Source organism: Halichoerus grypus, chromosome 11 (assembly GCF_964656455.1).
Source record: "Halichoerus grypus chromosome 11, mHalGry1.hap1.1, whole genome shotgun sequence".
In the NCBI taxonomy this organism is placed as follows: domain Eukaryota; kingdom Metazoa; phylum Chordata; class Mammalia; order Carnivora; family Phocidae; genus Halichoerus; species Halichoerus grypus.
The window spans coordinates 84518337-84537196 of NC_135722.1; the positions used below are offsets into that span (position 1 = coordinate 84518337).

At 38.7% G+C, this 18860-nt stretch overlaps 1 protein-coding gene across 6 annotated transcripts in view; it reads left to right on the plus strand.

Moving 5' to 3' along the window:
- Positions 1–18860, plus strand: part of OPCML (opioid binding protein/cell adhesion molecule like) — a 1067476-nt gene that overhangs the window by 956261 nt on the left and 92355 nt on the right. For all 6 annotated transcript variants that reach the window (XM_078058751.1, XM_078058750.1, XM_078058752.1 and 3 more), the window contains one exon: positions 8882–9007. In XM_078058751.1, coding sequence (XP_077914877.1) covers positions 8882–9007 — 126 coding nt within the window. The remainder of the gene's footprint in view (positions 1–8881; positions 9008–18860) is intronic.

Below are 18860 nucleotides of genomic sequence, written 5' to 3' on the forward strand. Positions count from 1 at the left end.
AAGCTGCCACCACCTCACTACTGAACAACATTCTAGCTAGTTCTCTTGTCCCTACTTTGCTATGCTCCTTCCATTCTCCACACTGCAGCCAGGAGCAACTTATTTGCAATGCAGATCTGTCCAGCCTCCAGCACTCATCATCATCATCATCATCATCATCATCATCATCATCTTTAGACATTTTAATGCCCTTTGCCATTTCTCTTATAAAAAAGGCCCAAACCTTAGTGTTTCATCCCGTAGGCTATAGGGTCTGACCTTACCTGTCCACTCTCTATTTGTGTGATTTTACTCTTTTGACTTCAGCCACAGGTACCCAAGTGAACCATACTCTGTGTCTCTGCAAAGCCTGTAAATATGTTGGCCCCTCTGCCCAGCTCTGCCCAGAACAAACACTTCACACAAACTCCCTGACCAGGACAGACCCCCTTTTATGGGCTGTCATAGCACCTTGTACCACCATGTCATACATAGCACACCCACACATTGATCCCTGTGATTATTTATCAGTGTCAGTGTTCTCCTCTAAACACTAGTCTTCATAATTCACATGAGAGAAAGACCTTTCTGTCTGCTCTTCTCCCCGAAGATAATGCCCAGGATACAGTAGGCACTAAATAAATGCTTTAGAATGAATGTATTACATTATTATGCACAGGTAGCCCCGGAGGGCACAGCCTTATATCTGTCTCTGGAATGGGGAGACCTAATGGAGAGGGGATTGTATCTCAGTATCAGTTTTCAAGTATGAGTAGGGCTTGGGCAGGCAGATGAGTGGGGAGAGGCACAGGGGCAGAAGGTAGAGCATATGCACAAACGTGGAACTATGCATGAACAGAGGTGTTTCGAACATTGCCAAACAGGCTGACGTGGGTAAGGTAGCATTCTTGTTTTGAAAAGAAAGGAAAGGGGAAACAGTGGGCAGGTAATGAGAGACAGAGAGATTAGTGGATGCGGGTTGAGCATCATGCAATGAAATAGCAATACATGAAAAAGATATTTTCTGAGAACCTACACATAGGGGGTTGGCTTCTCTCCTCATAGCACAGCTCTGGTTCTCCTTCTTCAAAGCTGATAGGCTGTGCTTTGTTTTTAATAACATCTATACAGCGTTATAATTCCTTTATCAGGATGATCTTCGGTAAATGCACAAGGTTGTGCAATGATCACCACTCTCCAATTCTAGAACATCTTCGTCACTCCAAAAAGAAACCCTGTGCCCATTAGCAGTCACTCCCTATCTGCCCCTCTCCCCAGCCCCTGGCAACTTTCACATGTACTTTCTCTGTCTCAATGGATTTGCCTATTCTGGACATTTCATGTAGATGGAAATCATACAACATGTGACCTTTTGTGTCTGACTTCTTCCACTTAGCATGTTTTCAATGTTCACCCGTGTTGTAGCATGCATCAGTACTTCATTCCTTTTAATGGATGAATAATGTTCCATTGTATGGATATACTACATTTTCAGTTATTGATGAACATTTGCATTTTTCCCATTTTTTGTCTATTATGAATAATGCTGTTATGTATATTTGTGCCCAAGTTGTTGTGTGGGCATTTATTTTCATTCCTCTTGGGTACATACCTAGGAGTGGAGGACATGGTAACACTATCCTTAACCCACTGAGGAACTGCCTGACTGTTTTGAAGACAACTGCACTGCTTTACAATTCCACCAGCCATGTATGAGGGTCCCAATTTCTCCATGTCCTCACCAACTTTCATTAGTATCTGTCTTTTTTTTTGTCCTAGTGGAAGCGAAGTAGGATCTCATTGGGGTTTTGATTTACATTTCCGTAATGAGCTATGATACTAAACACCTTTTCGTGAACATACTGGCCATTTGTATATCTTCTTTGGAGAAACATCTATTCAAATCTTTTGTCTATTTTTTAATTAGGTTATATCTTTTTATTGTCAAGTTGTAAAAGTTTTTATATAGTTTGGATACTACTCCTTTATCAGCTATATTATTTGCAAAAATGTTATCTCCTTCTGTGAGTTTTCTTTTTCACTTTTTCTATAGCACTCTTTGAAGCACAAAATTAAAAAGAGTTTTTTTCTATTTTGATAATGTCCAATTTATCTATTTTTTTCTTTTGTTGCTTGCGCTTTTGCTGTCATATCTAAGAAACCATTGTCTGATCCAAGGTAACAAAGATTCACACCTGTGTTTTCTTCTTTTAGCTCTGACTTTGAGGTATTTGATCCATTTTGAGTTAATTTTTTGTGTATAATGTGAAGTAGGAGTCCAACTTCATTTTTTGCCTGTGGCTATCCTGTTGTCCTAGCACCATTTGTTGAAAAGACTATTCTTTCCCCATTGAATTATCTTGGCACCTTGTTGAAAAATCAATTGACCATAAAGATATGGCTATATTTCTGGACTCTCAATTCTATTCCATTGATGTATATGTCTACCTTTAATGCTGATTTTTAATAGAGAGTGCTTCCTAGGAATATGTTCAGGATTAAAGGAAATAATGTATACAGAGCAATTAGTAGCAGGCTCAAAGAACTAAACACTAGTGATTTTGTTACTGCCACTGGTGCTCTTACCACTTTGTTCCCAGTAGCAGTCTCCCTGGACTTGTAATGTTGCTAGAAGATCACCAATTCACAGAATTTTAAACCAGAAAAGTCTGAGAACTCATTATCTAGTTTCTTCACTTAAAACCAACCAAAAGAAACGAATGAACACACACACACACACACACACACACACACACACACACGCACACGCACACACTCACCTAAACCAGAGGGGTTAAGTGATTAGAAAAGATTATACAGCTATGGAAGAACCAAGATCAGAATCCACTTATCCCACACTTCATGTCTTGCTTTTGGCACCATGTCATACTATTTCCGTATACAGAATATGGCATGACCTAGCCTAGAATGCATGCTATAATTCCCAAATTAGTCCTACCTCTAGTTTATGAAATAAGCTCCCTTGTTAAAATGCAAAAAAAAAAAAAAAAAAAAAAAAAATTAACCCTACAAGAATGAAATAACGATTCTTTAAAAGTCTTTATTGTATTATTTTTATAAATTAGCTTTGAGTATAATGGAAATCATTTCACATTTAGGTTAGCTTTCACATGGTCTCTTAATATTTTGTTATTCTCTGAGGATAACAAGGAGAGGAGAGGAGGAGGGCAGAGGAGAAAACAATAATAGCTATTTAAGTCTCTTTAAAACATTCTCTCTGGGACACCTGGGTAGCTCAGTTGGTTAAGCGTCTGCCTCTTGGTTTCGGCTCATGTCATGATATCAGAGTCATGGAATTGAGCCCCACGTCAGGCTCTGCTGAATGTCAAATCTGCTTGAGATTCTCTCTCTCTCCCTCTGCTCCTCCTCCCTCTCTCAAATAAACAGATAAATAAAATTTTTTAAAAATTCTCTCTAATCTAATCTAATCTAATCTCCACATTCTTGCCCATTTTATGGTAGGGGAAGCTGAAGCTTAATGGCCTTAAGTATTTTTTTTTCAATCACACAGAAATTAGTTGGAAGAAAAATGGTATTCAAACTTCAGCCTTTATGAGTACAAATTACAAGATTTTTTTTTTTCAAGCAGTGACATCCAGTCTTAAACAAAACACTTAAAACCTAATTAGCAAATACTGTGGCGGGACAGGGACAGGGTAGGTTTGAAATGGGTGAAATTAGTGCCCTTGAAATAATGGAGTATGGTGCTCAAGCCTATACCCTGTCCCTTCTACAAACAGAAACAGACACTCCCTAAAAGAAAAGAGATAAGGAGGAGTCAGGCAATCTCTTTAAACAAACCTGTTGATTTGCCCCGTGCATTTGCTTAGGCTCAATTATTCAGCTAAAGAGGAAGAAGTTCAAATTTATTGAATATTTACTTTTTATCCTGGAAGCATATATAAGGCAGGCTTCCCAGTTATCAAAGGAGAACATCGTCTATATATAAGTCCAGACTTAACTTTGAAGGAACTGAGATTTAGAAAATGAGCAATTAGGAACAGACTAAGCTAAATAGCATGATTCTAAATAGCATGAATAATATCAAAAATGGATATATAAAAATGAATAATAGCAACTAACATTTATTAAGTATTCATTTCCAGGCACTGTGCTAGTATACTATACCCATTTCCACTTAATTCTAATAAGTAGCTAGAAAGAGAATTGTTCTCTTCATGTTACAGATGAAGAACTAGGGGCTCAGAGGAGTTAAGCCAAGATTGTCTAAGGTTACACAGGTATGTTGGACCCCAGAACCTAGGCTATGGTACATGGCCTTCTCATATGCTATTCTAACTATATCATATCAACTTTATGGGGGATGGTGTTAATATGTGCAGAATCACATGTTTCAATCCCTAATTTACTCAGGTTTGTTTCCTCACAAATGCATAATAACATGTATAAGAAACTGTAATTGACCCTTGAACATGGGGGATAGGGGTTTCAACCCCCCATGCAGTTGAAAATCCACATATAACTTGCGACTCTCCAAAACCGTAACTACTAAGAGCCTACTGTTGATCAGAAATCTTGTTAATAACATAACAACTGGTAACACATATTTTATATATAACATATATATGTATATATATATATATACAGTATTTTATACTGTATTGTTATAATAAATTAAGCTAGAGAAAAAAATGTTACTAAGAGAATCAAAAGGGAGAGAAAATACATGTATAGTACTGTACTGTAAAAAATGCATATTAATGAACCCATTTAGTTCAAACCTGAGTTGTTCATGGCTCAACTGTCTATATAGTAACCATTTATTTACTCCACAAAATTTTATTAAGCACCCATCATGTCCTAAGCATAGTTGTAAGTACTGGGGATATAGTGGTTTATAAAGCCTATAGTTTAGGACCAGAAAGACTTTAAACAAATAATCATACAAATGTATACAAAAACACAAAGCTATATAAGAATCATTAAGGAATATTTAAGGTTGAGAAGAGATTGGAACAGAAGGACCTGAATTAGATGGGTTGGGGGCAGGATTAGGGTCCTAACAAAGACTTCTCTGAGGAGCTAACGTCAAAACTGAGCCCCGATGGGAAAAAAAATACATACTATGAAGGTGGGGGGTATTTCAGGGAGAGGAAAGGGTGAATGTCAGATCTCTAGGATGGAAAACACTTGACAGATTATAAGATACCCAATTTAAAAACCTATGCATTCATATATTACATTAAGTGGGGAAAACGATGTTACTACATGTCAGGTTTTGGTTTTATATAATAGGAATAGGAGGATAAATATAGCAGATCCCTTCCATGGAATAGCTTAGTTGCAAAGATAAATTGTATGATAAAGACATAAACAAGAATGCCTTGGGAACAGAAGAGAGAGCAACTAAGGCATCATAAAGGAGTTCCTGGTTGAGCTGAGTTGAGTTGAGTGAAGGATGAGGATTTCCTGCGGCACAGAAGTGGGAAAGCACTTTCCCAGCAGAAGGAATAGTATGTGTCAAAGGCACAAAGATGAGAGAACGATGTCGCCTCAGAGAAGTGTGTGGGGGCCACCTGTTAGAGAAGGGGCTAGTTGTTAGGTTATGGCCGGACTACAAATGGTTTTGTAAATCCTGCTGAGAAGTTTGGACTTTCCAGTCTTAGCCAGGGGCAGATATTGGGGGTGTTAGTCAGAAGAAAAATATTTAAGAGGTGATTGTGGTAGGTGTATAGGGTTTGGAATTATAAAATGGTGGCAGGTTGAGAAATGAAGAGACTTTTGTCATATTCCAAGCTAGAGACAATAAGCTTCTCAACTAACCCAATGGCAGTGTGATTGGAGACGATGGGGCAGGTTCGAGAATATTTTGTGTTTAAGAGCTGCTGGCCATGCTAAGGGTAAAGAGAGAACGTATAAATACCTCATGGTAACCCAGAACCCTAAGATACTTCGGAAATCTGCCTCTTCCTCTGATTGCTATCTGATAAAATATTATCTCTCTCTTTATATATACATGTATGTCTATGTATATATGTCTGTGTGTGTGTGTGTATATATATATGCATATATATACATAGAGTGGCAGACAATATTTTATTTATGTCTCTATATACATTTATATGTCTATATCTATTGAACGATTTTTTAATCTATTTATCTTAAAGGACCGCAATTTGAAGTGCTCGTAGTTGTGCACTGAACAATCTGCACACCATATGAAGGGTTGTATCCCACCACCATCAATGAAAAGAGAACCGATGCATGAACTATTGGCAGGGCTGGGGGCCCCTTGTGTCTGCAGATGTGACTAAAATACACTGTGCTATTTGTCATCTTTTAGACTTGTGTGAGTCCTATCATTTTCTGGCAGTAATTTTGATACTTTGGATAAGTATTTGGATTGTACATTTTTGTGTTTACCTATATAACCATATGGATAGAGAGATATATAGATACATAGATTGACACATAGATTCATAGATACTTAGATTCATTTGCCACAGATTAAGTTATCTGCAAATGGAACCAAGGTCTCCTGTCAAAATATGTAGAAGCATTTATTTATTTTCAAGTGCTCCTTTCTTCAAAAAATTGTCATGCTAACAAAGGGAGGGCCATAAGAGTATTGCCAAATTCAATTCAGATTTAAAATTAAATTAGAAGCCTTGAGAGCCGCCCTCGGTGAGTGCTGCTTGCCAGTAGCATGCCCTGGAGAAAGACTACGAAGATGGGCTCCTCCCTCAGGGGTGTGCATTGTGTTGGGGAAGCAACTGGAATGAGATGGCTTCCTTCATTGTGGTTAAGTGCTGTGAGCGAAGAAACACTGGGAGATCATTCAAAGCAGAGGAAACAGAATATGCAAACATAAATACTGTGTTCCGGGCATTGATAAGATGTTAAAACAAAGAAGCAGCTTAACCTGATGGAAAGAATTCTGCCATTTACTGGCCATGTCCTTTTGGGGAATTTACTTAACCCTCCCCTTGCCTCAAATTTTTTTTTTCATTTTTCATAGTGAGAATATTTGTTTTATTTATTTCATAATTTGTGAAGAAACCATAAGATAATATATGTGCAAGCAATTTGAAAACAAGCATTATGTATTAATATACATTAGTGCATCGTACATATTAATAATAAGGATATCATAATTGAAAAAAGAAAGAACTTTTCTTTCTCTCAGTTCACTCGCTGTGCTTCCTTTCTTCCTGGTATCCACACCCTGATGCTATACTTATCTTTCCTCCTTTGAGAAAGTAGCAGGGTCCTTCTGGAAGAGCCAGGGGGGCAGTCAGCACTGCATGGGGCTTGGTGGGAATGTGTGGAGTAACTTTGCAATTCCACTCCAGGAACCTGCCTCCTAATGGGTGACATTGACTGAGCAATGGAGAATGAAGAGGTCATGCTAAATATCCACGGAATTTTACAAATATCTATTAAGCCAGGACCGCTTGAACTATCAGATGCAGCATAGCATGTACAGAACTGATGATTCTGAACTGGGGGTTGTGTTGGGAGATCTGTCCCTGGGCATCATATGTACTAAATTATCCTCTACTAACCTGACTGTACAACCCCCTCCCCCGAGCTGTGTCTACCCTAACACCAGCACCAGGGAGACTCCTGGGTCTAGAGAAAGAACTTCAGAGGGCCAACATATCCAGCTAAAGCAGACATTATTCTGAGAATATTGTGGAAGATGCACTGAAGTTGTTGCTTTATAAAAGTGAAAAAAGTATTGACATTTCTAAGCCCAGAACTATTTTTTAACAAGCTAGAAAATACTGAAAAACAAGTAGTACAGTTTTCTCATGAGAATGCAGTGTAGTTAGAATGCACACTATTTTTTCCCAGTGTGTATTTGGGTAAAATATGTGCAATGAAATTTCAGGCCAAATCCTAATGCAGAAATAATCCAAAATATGGCAGATTTATAAGCTAGGCAATTTTTATTTATTTGCTAATATAGATTCCCTTAAGAAGTCAAATGTTCTACATGTTACTTATGGCTTCTCCTTGAAAAGACTTACCTCTAAGGTCTCAGCAGCATAAAACTCCCGGCTGCAGAGTTGTCTGAATCAAACATTAGCCATAATTCTCCTTTGCCACTGACTCTGGGTGGTTCAGAACCTACCAGTACTCTACCTGTTTGGTAATTAATAATTCATAATTAAACTGGCAGTTTGAATAAATCAGCATAGCCGTAGGCTCGGAGTCTCCTCTCTTGCCATCCTTCAGAGAATCTGAAACATAACAGAGAAGAAAGGTTTAGGTATCTGAAATCCTCCATTAAAAGCTTTGACCTCCTGCCCCCAATCCCACCCCGTAGTTTTTTGGGTTTGTTCCATCCATTCTTTGGATCTTTCTTTCAAAGAGGAATTAAGCAGGACCCTTGTCAGCCTTGTGCTAGACACTGAGGAAATAGAGATGCATGTGACTCCACCCTTATCCTCGAGCAACTAACTCTAGGTAAAAAGACAGGCATGAAAAAATCCGCCGTGATACCACATGCTCAGTGGTATCTGCGTGGAAAGTTCGGACAAATACAGTAGGAGAGAGAGGTGATTCTCTTCTCAGGATTTGGGGAGAAGTGAGGGAAAACTGCAGAGGGCAGGTGATCTTTGAGGTCCCTGGAGTGATGAGTCATATCTTTTCAGGTAGGAAATGAAGAAAAGAAGAGGAAAACAAAGCAGTGGAAGTGCTTATGCTTTTGCCGTGTTCCACGGAGAGCCGGGGTTGAGCCCTAGCAGTGCACAGTGTTAATGGCCACCTCGTTGGCAAATAAGCAATCTGAACATTATTATTGAGAATAATACTTATCATAAAAGCATGCTATGCAAATATTTATAGACTAATACCTCCGTTTGAGTGCAAAGAATCATTCTCATTATTTCTTTTCTCCTTTGTTTCTTTACAGTTCCTCCCCAGATCATGAATATCTCCTCAGACATCACTGTGAATGAGGGAAGCAGTGTGACCCTGCTGTGTCTTGCTATTGGCAGACCAGAGCCAACTGTGACATGGAGACACCTGTCAGTCAAGGGTAAGGCCTTTACCTCTGGGAATTTTTCAGAGTTATTCTATTATTCTATTGAAGAATTTGTTCTAAAGCACAACAAAACTTTGGGAATCAGAAAGCAATGCTGTATTTGTAACATAGTAATGTAAAAGCAAATAGGCCACATGCATCAGTCATTGAGCATTCCATTCCAAAAAAAAAAAAAAAAAAGGATTTATAAAGAGAAAATGTACTGAATTATTTTCTCAGTCCTTTTTATGGCCATAGAAAACTTCTGTTTTCCCAACCAGGAAGAACAGAGGTGCCATTACTTCAAAGATACTAATTTCTCAAGGTGGAGATGCATGGGTCAGTTGGTCATTTGCCCTTTCTTTAAGAAGAGTGCTAAAAGGCTAGAATGCCCATTGTAAATGTTGGTGTTACTGTGCATCCTTGAGAAAAAAGATCTCCTCACTCAGTACTTTCAGACCATTTCCCCAGAGCCACACCTATTTGACCTATACATCAATAGTCCACCTGAGTGGAAGAAGGATGATGGAAAAGGTGAAGTACACCTAGCATGCGTGTACTGGGCACTCAGTGGTTGGCATTAAACGTCAGTGATAATCGTCTCCACCTTTGTAGGAAGGGAACCAAAAGAACAGTGGGCCCTATCCCTTTGGAACTAAAACTTACTCCAAGTTGAACTTGAAGAGATGTGCACAGAGTCACTTGGTATATTTATACATTCCTAGAAACTATGATTAATTCTGGAAATTATACAAGAAACAAATGCTCCCTCAAGCATCAGAAAATACACACATGAATTTCAGTGAAATAGGAGAATGTGTGGAGTATGCCTGTGCGTGATGTAAAAATAACCTAGATCTAGAGGAGAACATAGGAACACATCTTGGTAACCTTGAGATAGAGAAAGTTTTGCTAGGACATCAAAGGCCCTTATCATAAAAGAAGAAAACATGAAAACATTTGGCTTTGTATTATTTTCTTACAGATGCTGTAACAAAGTACTACAAATAGCATGGCTTAAACAACAGAAATGTATTTTCTTGTAGTTCTGGAGGCTATATGTCCATGATCGAGGGAAGGTAGGGTTGGTTCCTTTCAAGGGCTGTGAGGGAGAACCTGCCCAATGCAAATCCATTAGCTTCTCGTGGTTGGCTGGCAGGCTTTAGTGTTTCTTGGCTTGCAGATGTATCACCCTGATTCCTGCCTTCATTATCACATGGACTTCTCCATGTGTGCTGTCTTTGTGTCAAATTTTCCCTTTTTATAGGGACACCAACATATCGGATTAGGGCCCACCTTAATGACCTCATCTGATCTTGGTAAACTTGTAAAGACCCTATTTCCAAATAGGGTCACATTCTGCGGCACTAGGGTTAGAACTTCAGGGTATCTCTTTTGGGGGGAGGTGGGGGAATGCAATTCAATTCATAATGGCTTCATCAAATTTAAAAACACCATTAAGTGTAAATGAAAAGACAAGCCATAGACTGGGAGAAACATTTGCCATTCATAAATCTGACAAAGAATTTGGGGTCTTGTCTGGGTTATGTTTGGGCTTCATTTGGGTGATATGAAGAATTCTTACAACATAATTCTAACAACCCATCTTGAAATGAACAAAACATTTGAACAGACAATTCACATAAGAAGATACATGAATAAAAAATAAGCACATGAAAATATGCACAATATATTTACCATAGAAAGGAAAACTCAGTCATAATGAAACATCACTACACAATTGCCAGACTGTCAAACTTAAAAACAACAATAACAACAACAACAAACCCTGACAATATCAAGTGTTGCCAAGTGTGTGGAGCAACTGAAACTCTTACATATTAGCTCTGCGACTATAAAATGCTATAAGCACTATGGAAAACAGTTTGGCACTTTGTTATAGAGTTAAACATACACTTAACATATGACCCAGAAATTCTGCTCCTGAGTGTTCACCAAAGATAAATGAAAATGTCTGTCTACAAATATACATTGTACATAAATGTTCATAGCAGCTTCACTTGTAATAGCCTCAAACTAGAAATAACCTCAAACCTTCAACAATTAAATAGATAAATTGTGTATTTATCTACTTTTAAACAACTATTTATCTATATTTAAACAACAAATGACTTCTCAGCAAGTAAAAGGAACAAATCATTGCTGCATGTAACAAAATGGACAATTCCCGAAAACAGGCTGAGCAAAAGAAGCAAGACACAAAAATACCTACTGCATGATTTGATAGGCAAAACTAATTCATTGTGACTGAAATCAAGTCAGTGGTTACCTGGAGTAAGGATTTGGGGAGATGTGACTAAAGGGGCACACGGGACTTTTTTCAGGTGATGGAAATGTTTTAGATCTTGAATGTGGTGCTGGTTATGTTGCCCCTTACATAAGTCAAAATGTTAAACTATACAGTGAAAATGGGAACATTTTATTGTATGTAAATTAAAATCTCAATGAAATTTAAAAAATATACACATAGAGATATGGGATATACTGACCTGAAGATTTGCCCCTAATCTGTAACATAATTTATGTAAGCAGTACTTCCTAGATGAGAGATTGGACTTGTTACTAGGAGCACCATTTAAGGGAAAACTTAAATGGTCTCATGTCCTCCATGTAAACAGAGATGCATATGTCAACCCTAGCCTTGTTGCAGGAAAAGATAATGCTAATAAATCCTCTGAACATTCTTTGTATACAGACCTCAGATATTGAAACACAAAACATCTATATTATAAAATAATGTTAACAAGAATGTTAAACTATACATGAGGGACATCACAAAGCCCAACTTTGATGTAAATGGGCAGTAGCTTATGTTCCCAAAGACATAAGGCCCATGGGAATTTTGCTTGAAGTGAGGGATAATTTTGGATTTATATTACATACAAAACTATGTCTAAACATCAGACCAATTTCTATGTATTTGGTAAATTCAGAGGTTTTTATAAATGCTTGAAATCACAAAATGCATTTATTTGATCCTAAATGCATAGTTCTCTGAGCCTAGAAATCTTTTTTTTTTTTTAAAGATTTTATTTATTTATTTGAGAGAGAGAGAGAGAGCACATGAGAGGGGGGAGGGTCAGAGGGAGAAGCAGACTCCCTGCTGAGCAGGGAGCCCGATGCGGGACTCGATCCCGGGACTCCAGGATCATGACCTGAGCCGAAGGCAGTCGCTTAACCAACTGAGCCACCCAGGTGCCCGAAATCTTTTTTTTTCTAATTAGGTTAAGCACCATACATTACATCATTAGTTTGTGATGTAGTGATCCATGATTCATTGTTTGCATATAACACCCAATGCTCCATGCAGAACATGCCCTCTTTAATACCCATCACCAGGCTAACCCATCCTCCCACCCCCTCCCCTCTAGAACCCTCAGTTTGTTTCTTGGAGTCCATAGTCTCTCATGGTTTGTCTCCCCCTCCGATTGAGAGGCATTTCGACTTAGTGTAAGTGTTTTGAAACAATACCTTATAATGGTACACTGGTAAGTCTTCCCTCTTAAAATAAGGGAAATTCATCCATATTCTCAATCTTTTATACAACGTAATAGTTACAATTCAGCCTCAAAAAAGCTCAGAAAACCCTACATTTAAATGATTCCTCTGCTCTTCAAATCTCCCAGGCTATGATCTACTTTCAGTTGCCTTTTGCCTTTTTCATAGCTTTGGCCTTCACTTTGCTGTCTTTCCTTCCCCCCATTGTCTTTCTCCTCCTCTTTCAAAGACATTTAAATATTTTAAACTCAAAGCATTGTTTTCCAAATTTGAAAAGCTTTGGAACCTGGAGAGTTGGCAAGTTTAAAATGTGCATCTGCAGAGTGACTACCATTATTTATTTTTAGAAGGCTATTCCTTCTCACTTAGAGTTGAGGAGGCTCTGGGAAGTTGTTTTAAAGGTTTAGAAGAGCAGCCAATAAAACTTGAACATCAAAAAGCATTTTTAGAACAATTTGCTGGTTAATTCAGCATGCAAGAACAGGAAATAAAAGTTGCAATGACATTTCCTTTGAAATTCCAATAGAGAATTTAGCTCACTGGACAGCCTTGTTCCCAAAATGCTAATAACATAAGATTTGAAATCTCTTGGTTAAATTTAGGGATCTGTATAACAAAGTGAATAAACAAACTTTCATTTAGAAATAGAATATTTTAATGAGCAGATTATTAAAGATTAAGAATAGTGGTAATGCTTATAGTATAAAAAGACAGACCAATGCTTATAGTTTAAAAAGACAGACCAAGGGGCGCCTGGGTGGCTCAGTCGTTAAGCGTCTGCCTTCGGCTCAGGTCATGATCCCAGGGTCCTGGGATCGAGCCCCGCATCGGGCTCCCTGCTCGGCGGGAAGCCTGCTTCTCCCTCTCCGGCTCCCCCTGCTTGTGTTCCCTCTCTAGCTGTCTCTCTCTCTGTCAAAAAATAAATAAAAATCTTTAAATAAAAAAAATAAATAAATAAAATAAAATAAAAAGACAGACCAAACACATGCCGCCAATCCCTAGAAATTATAGGAAAAAGGTAAAAGCTAATGATCCAATAAATCCATTATCACACTAGAGAAAAATAATGGTAAGCCTGCATGGATCAGAAACAATATGGAATCTCTGAGATATAAAAAGTAAATAGATGTAATGAAGAGAAAAAAAAGAAAAAAACAGCTCCATGTGATCTATACCTGAAATGATATATAGTTGAAAAAGGAAGGATTTTAGATCTTGGTATACTGGTAAATGTTTAAAATTGATTGGGGCCAAGACTGGGAAGGCAGAAGAGCCCTGGTAGCATTTGCCAATTTCCATGGTGCAAATATTCCCATCGTTGCCACTTTCTTGGGAACCCCTTTGAAATAACTATGTATTTTAGGCCCATTTTCACTTGAAAATAAACAAACAAACCCAAAACCAGTCCTTCCTATGAAAGTAGGGTGGAATTTTTGAAACAAATAATCCAGATCCCACATGTGGATCCAAAGTCTCCCCAGCATTTTGGTTCTCCAGACTAGGATATCTAACTGGAGATCTCTTGACTCCCAGTTTCCTTTGCAATGTTGACAGGTATGTTAAGATTCCCAGAAACTAGGTTTGCCAGGAGGACATCTGCCTCACCTCCAAGGAAAACTCAAGATTGTTACAGGATCATGATTATTAAGCATTGTGAGCATCTCAAAGAAAAGTGCTGTGTAAACATATATTCGGGGGTTTTGCAATTGACATGCAAACCACTGAGCATTTGACCATGTATTTATTTAGCTTCAGATATAAAAAGTTATATATAATTTATTTTCAGGAGCAGATAATGGGTTTTTTAAAAAACATATTTATTTGGATTTGCTAGAGAATACAGCACTTGTTTAATAGCCTTCACGCACGTAGAAATCTGTTCCGAGTGACCTACAGCTTAGGAATTAAAATAATGATGGAATCACAGGCTGCAGCCTCAAAGAATTTTCCCTCCAAAAGAGTGGGCAGGTCCCAAAACAGCCAGACGAAGTGGATTGGCAAGTGGCCAGTGTGTTTGGAATACACTGCAAAACAGGTGGGTTCCAAGGATGATTTTCTTTTCCCCTCCTGAAGGACAAGAGAAGGGGCGCTGGGCCAGCAATCATTGGAAGGCTCATGAATGTAAAACCATGAATAATGTGGAAACTAAGCTGCACTTGAGTAATGTGAAACCAAAGTTTCTTCGTTTCTTAAACCCAAGTTGCACAGATGGGTGTGACAGAGGACACAGCACAGGCTGTTGTGTTCTAAGGAGTGTTGTCGTTCCCTCTTACAATGCCTTTGGAATCCACTAGAATGTGTTACACACCTGGCCCCATTTCCAATGACATATTTGGAAAGGCCAGATGTTCTGGGAAAATAATAAAGTCTTCTTTTCTGTTTCCTCTCCTTGGAGATTTTAAGATGACAGCTATTCACCTGTGAGTGAGTTGCTCCTACAATCTACTCATATACAGTAATACCTCAGGGAGCAAGCGAATAAGTTATTTCACAGAAGTGAATTTTCCAGGTAACCGAAGCTGACTCCTTTATCATTGACTTGAGTCATTTTTAATGGAAACATTTTAAAAATGTATTATGTTCTCCTCTGTTTCCTTGAGTACAGTGAGTGCTATTTGGCCTCATCTTTACAATGTAACATCAGCATCATACATATCAATTGTATCTTAGCATTTAGAGACTGGGATAACCAGGAATAGGGCCCTAAAATATTGTTTAAATTCTTGTGTCTGTTTTTTATAGTTCCGGTATTTTTCCTTCCTTCTCTCCAAATGACTAGTTGTCAGTTCTTCCTAAAGTCAGCATACTGGCCTTTTGGCAGCCACATTCCTTCTGATTATTTACTTCTACTTTGTCATGAGCAAGAATCTATATAACCAAGTTGATTAGTCCTGAGTACGAACATAGTGGCGGGAGAGAAACTTCTCGGAGGAAAGGGCATGAGCATTCATGAGTGTGATAAATGACACTGCAGATAACTGTTCTGGGGAAAATCCTGCTTGGCTTTTGTTTTAAAGATTTTTTATTTATTTATTTGAGAGAGAGAATGAGAGAGAGCAAGCACATGAGAGGGGGGAGGGGCAGAGGGAGAAGCAGACTCCCTGCCGAGCAGGGAGCCCGATGCGGGACTCGATCCAGGGACTCCAGGATCATGACCTGAGCCGAAGGCAGTCGCTTAACCAACTGAGCCACCCAGGCTTTTGTTTTAGATATATGAGTTTCCTAGATGAGTGAATTGCATGTAAGCTAAGAGAGCTAAGACTCGTGAAATCATTTCCGATGGTTCTGACCTTGTTGGGCAGCTCTTTTCTATCTTCTATTCACTTTGCTAAATGTTGAGGTCACAAAATATATTAGTCTAAGACTGTTTCTACTACAGCCCTTAGTTTTCTTTTTTTTTTTTTTTAAGAGTTTATTTATTTATTTGACAGAGAGAGACACAGCGAGAGAGGGAACGCAAGCAAGGCGAGCAGGAGAGGGAGATGCAGGCTCCCAGCTTAGCAGGGAGCCCGATGCGGGGCTCAATCCCAGGACCGTGGGATCATGACCCAAGCCGAAGGCAGATGCCCAACAGACTGAGCCGTCCAGGCGCCCCTACAGCCCTTAGTTTTCATGTGAGAAATTCCTAGGAAAAATGTCTTGAAAAAATTTAACATTTTAACATTTAACATCTTAACATTCCAAATAAAAGGAACGCTAGCCTGTACTCGTGTGTAGATGTCAATCCCTGTGGCTGGTGGTTTTATCTGAGACTGAACATGCGCTTCAGATTCTTACAGACCTGAAATGAAGTCTGGCCCAAGCGGTTTACATTCTGAGTTACTTTAGGAAAGCCACTTCCTCTATGAGATCTCCTAGACTGCAAAAGGGGGCCATTTCAACTCATTTAAGGCCCTAGTAGCCCTGAGAGAAAAGTGCTCATATTCATTACTATACCTTTTTTATTGTTTATAATTATTCTTATTATTTTGCCTATTCTTACCTCTTATCCCTTGACAGTCTTGGGTCATTTGTTAGTGATTCAGTGTCCCTCTTGTCCACGTGAGAATTCAGAATGACATAATTTTATTTGTAATAGCTAAACTTAGAAACAACCCAAATATCCTTCAGTGGGTGAATGGTTAAACAAACTGAGGTACATGCACACCATGGGATGCTATTTAGCAATAAAAAGCGATGAATCCGAAATACACTCAAAAACTCGGATGGACCTTAGTATATTACACCAAATGAAAGGAGTCAGTCTCCAAAGGTTGCATCCTGATGATACTACTGTTATAACATTCTCAAAATGGCAAAATTATAAAGATGCACCACAGATGAGTGGTTGCCAGAGGTTTGGGCAGGGAAGGGGAAGGAATACCATGAGGGAGTTGCTTTGCAGTGATGAAATGTCAAAGAATTATATGCAAAGACAATAGCAGTGAGTGCCTGTAAAACCTGGTGAAATTTTAGCAAGTTCCACAGTATAGTTAATTGCATTGTGCCCATATCAGTAACCTAGTTTGGATAATGTACTTTATTATATAAGATGCCATCACTGGGGAAGCCGGTCACAAGCACATGGGACCTCTATTATTTTTGCAACTTCTTGTGAATCAATAATTATTTTAAAATAAAAAGTTAAAAAAATAGAAATGATAAGTAAAATGTGTAGTTTTCCAACATGCTTGTATAGGAATTTATTATTTATAAAATATTGCCACATGCATCATTTCAAGTGAGTTTACAGCAACTCTCTCATACAGGTCAGCAGGAATATTTACCTATTCCACAGGTATGGAAAAGACTTGGAAAGGTTGAGTAATGGCCAGTGGCTCTCAGCTGAATAAGGTGGTGGGTATATGAAAGGGGCCTAGTTCCCGTTGTTTAAGTCTAGAGCTCTTTATACTGTACAAAATGGTGCCCATGGCTTGCAGTTGGAACAGGTACAATATAACATGATATATTTTATCAAATTCTGCTTGTTATCTGGGGAACCCAAGAGTGCTCACTCACTAGCTTTGAGCATCACCCATGCTCTTATATTTCCCTCCCTAACTCCACACCTACCTTCTTATATGTAGGCACTTTCTAGCTACCACTCAGTATTGTTCTAAGGAAAGCACAGCCTCCAAATGAAACCCACATTCATGCTGTTGTCGGCTGTAGGTCCCTGTTGTTTCTCTGCTTCAATTAAAATCAACCCGCTGAGACCTACCAACCTCATTTCTCTTCTAAGCCATCTTAGGTACACGTTCCAGCCACTAATAAGAATTGTCTATTAGTTGACCCTCTGCATCATCCAGTCATGCTACTACTTCTTTGTCCCTCTCCAAGGCAGCCAGGATCCTTGTTTCTAATCTGAAGTCGTGTTTCGAGCCTAATTAATCCCCAGAGTGTGAGAAAGAGGTGTCTGAGATGAGAAATCAAGGTTATACAGATCTTGCTCAGTGGAACAGTTATGGGCAAACAAGCTGTTCCTCTCACATTTTTGCAAAGCAAATTTATGTTCACTAACTTTGGTTCTTGTTGTAAATGAGAAGTGTATGAAGGTCTAGCAATGTGCTTTTCACCATATGGGTACCCATATGTTTTCCCCCTTTGCTTGCGTACATTTTTGCTTTGGCATGCACATATGCTTGTATTTTTGCAACTTAACAATATTAAAACTAATCCCATTTATGCTCCTTTTGGGTGAGTTGATTGAGTCATAAATTCCTGAGAATCTCTTCCTTGGGAGGCTGAAGTTCTTTTGTGTGAGCAAGGGGAGGGCATGGCAAGCCATCTTGGCAGACAGATGCAGGCAGCCAGCATCACTGTATAGCTCATGTCGCTCATGGCCCTGACCCCGGAGCACTAGGAAGTGTGAGATCATAAGGCCTGGGTAGTGTCCCTCTGTTTTCCTTCCTACGAGGGAAAGCACTCACTACAAAATAGACAATAATTCCCTAGGATTGGTTCTCTTCCTAAGGTAGAGGGTGAAATAACTCACCTTAGAGCAAACAACCACGATGTCATGAGTTCTTGATATGTAACTATGCTTAATACTACTCACACTCCTCACACGGAGTTGAGAAACTATATATTGAAAATGGGGCAGCAGGGAATTAGGCTTGCTGTGAAGTAATGTTTAGCCTCATTGCAGGGCCTTTTTAGATTATAAAAATAAGAATGGATATTAACATGTATCATACCAAGTGGAAAACTCAACTAATTCAAATGTAAAATTGGAATTGGAAATGCTGTTTGATGTCTTTTGTAAGGCCGTTGCTATTTTTATCTGCTCATGAATTCATTCATTCATTTGATGTGTTAAGAATGTTCATTTGTTCTTATAGCAACAATGGTGTGTACAATAGACGTGATT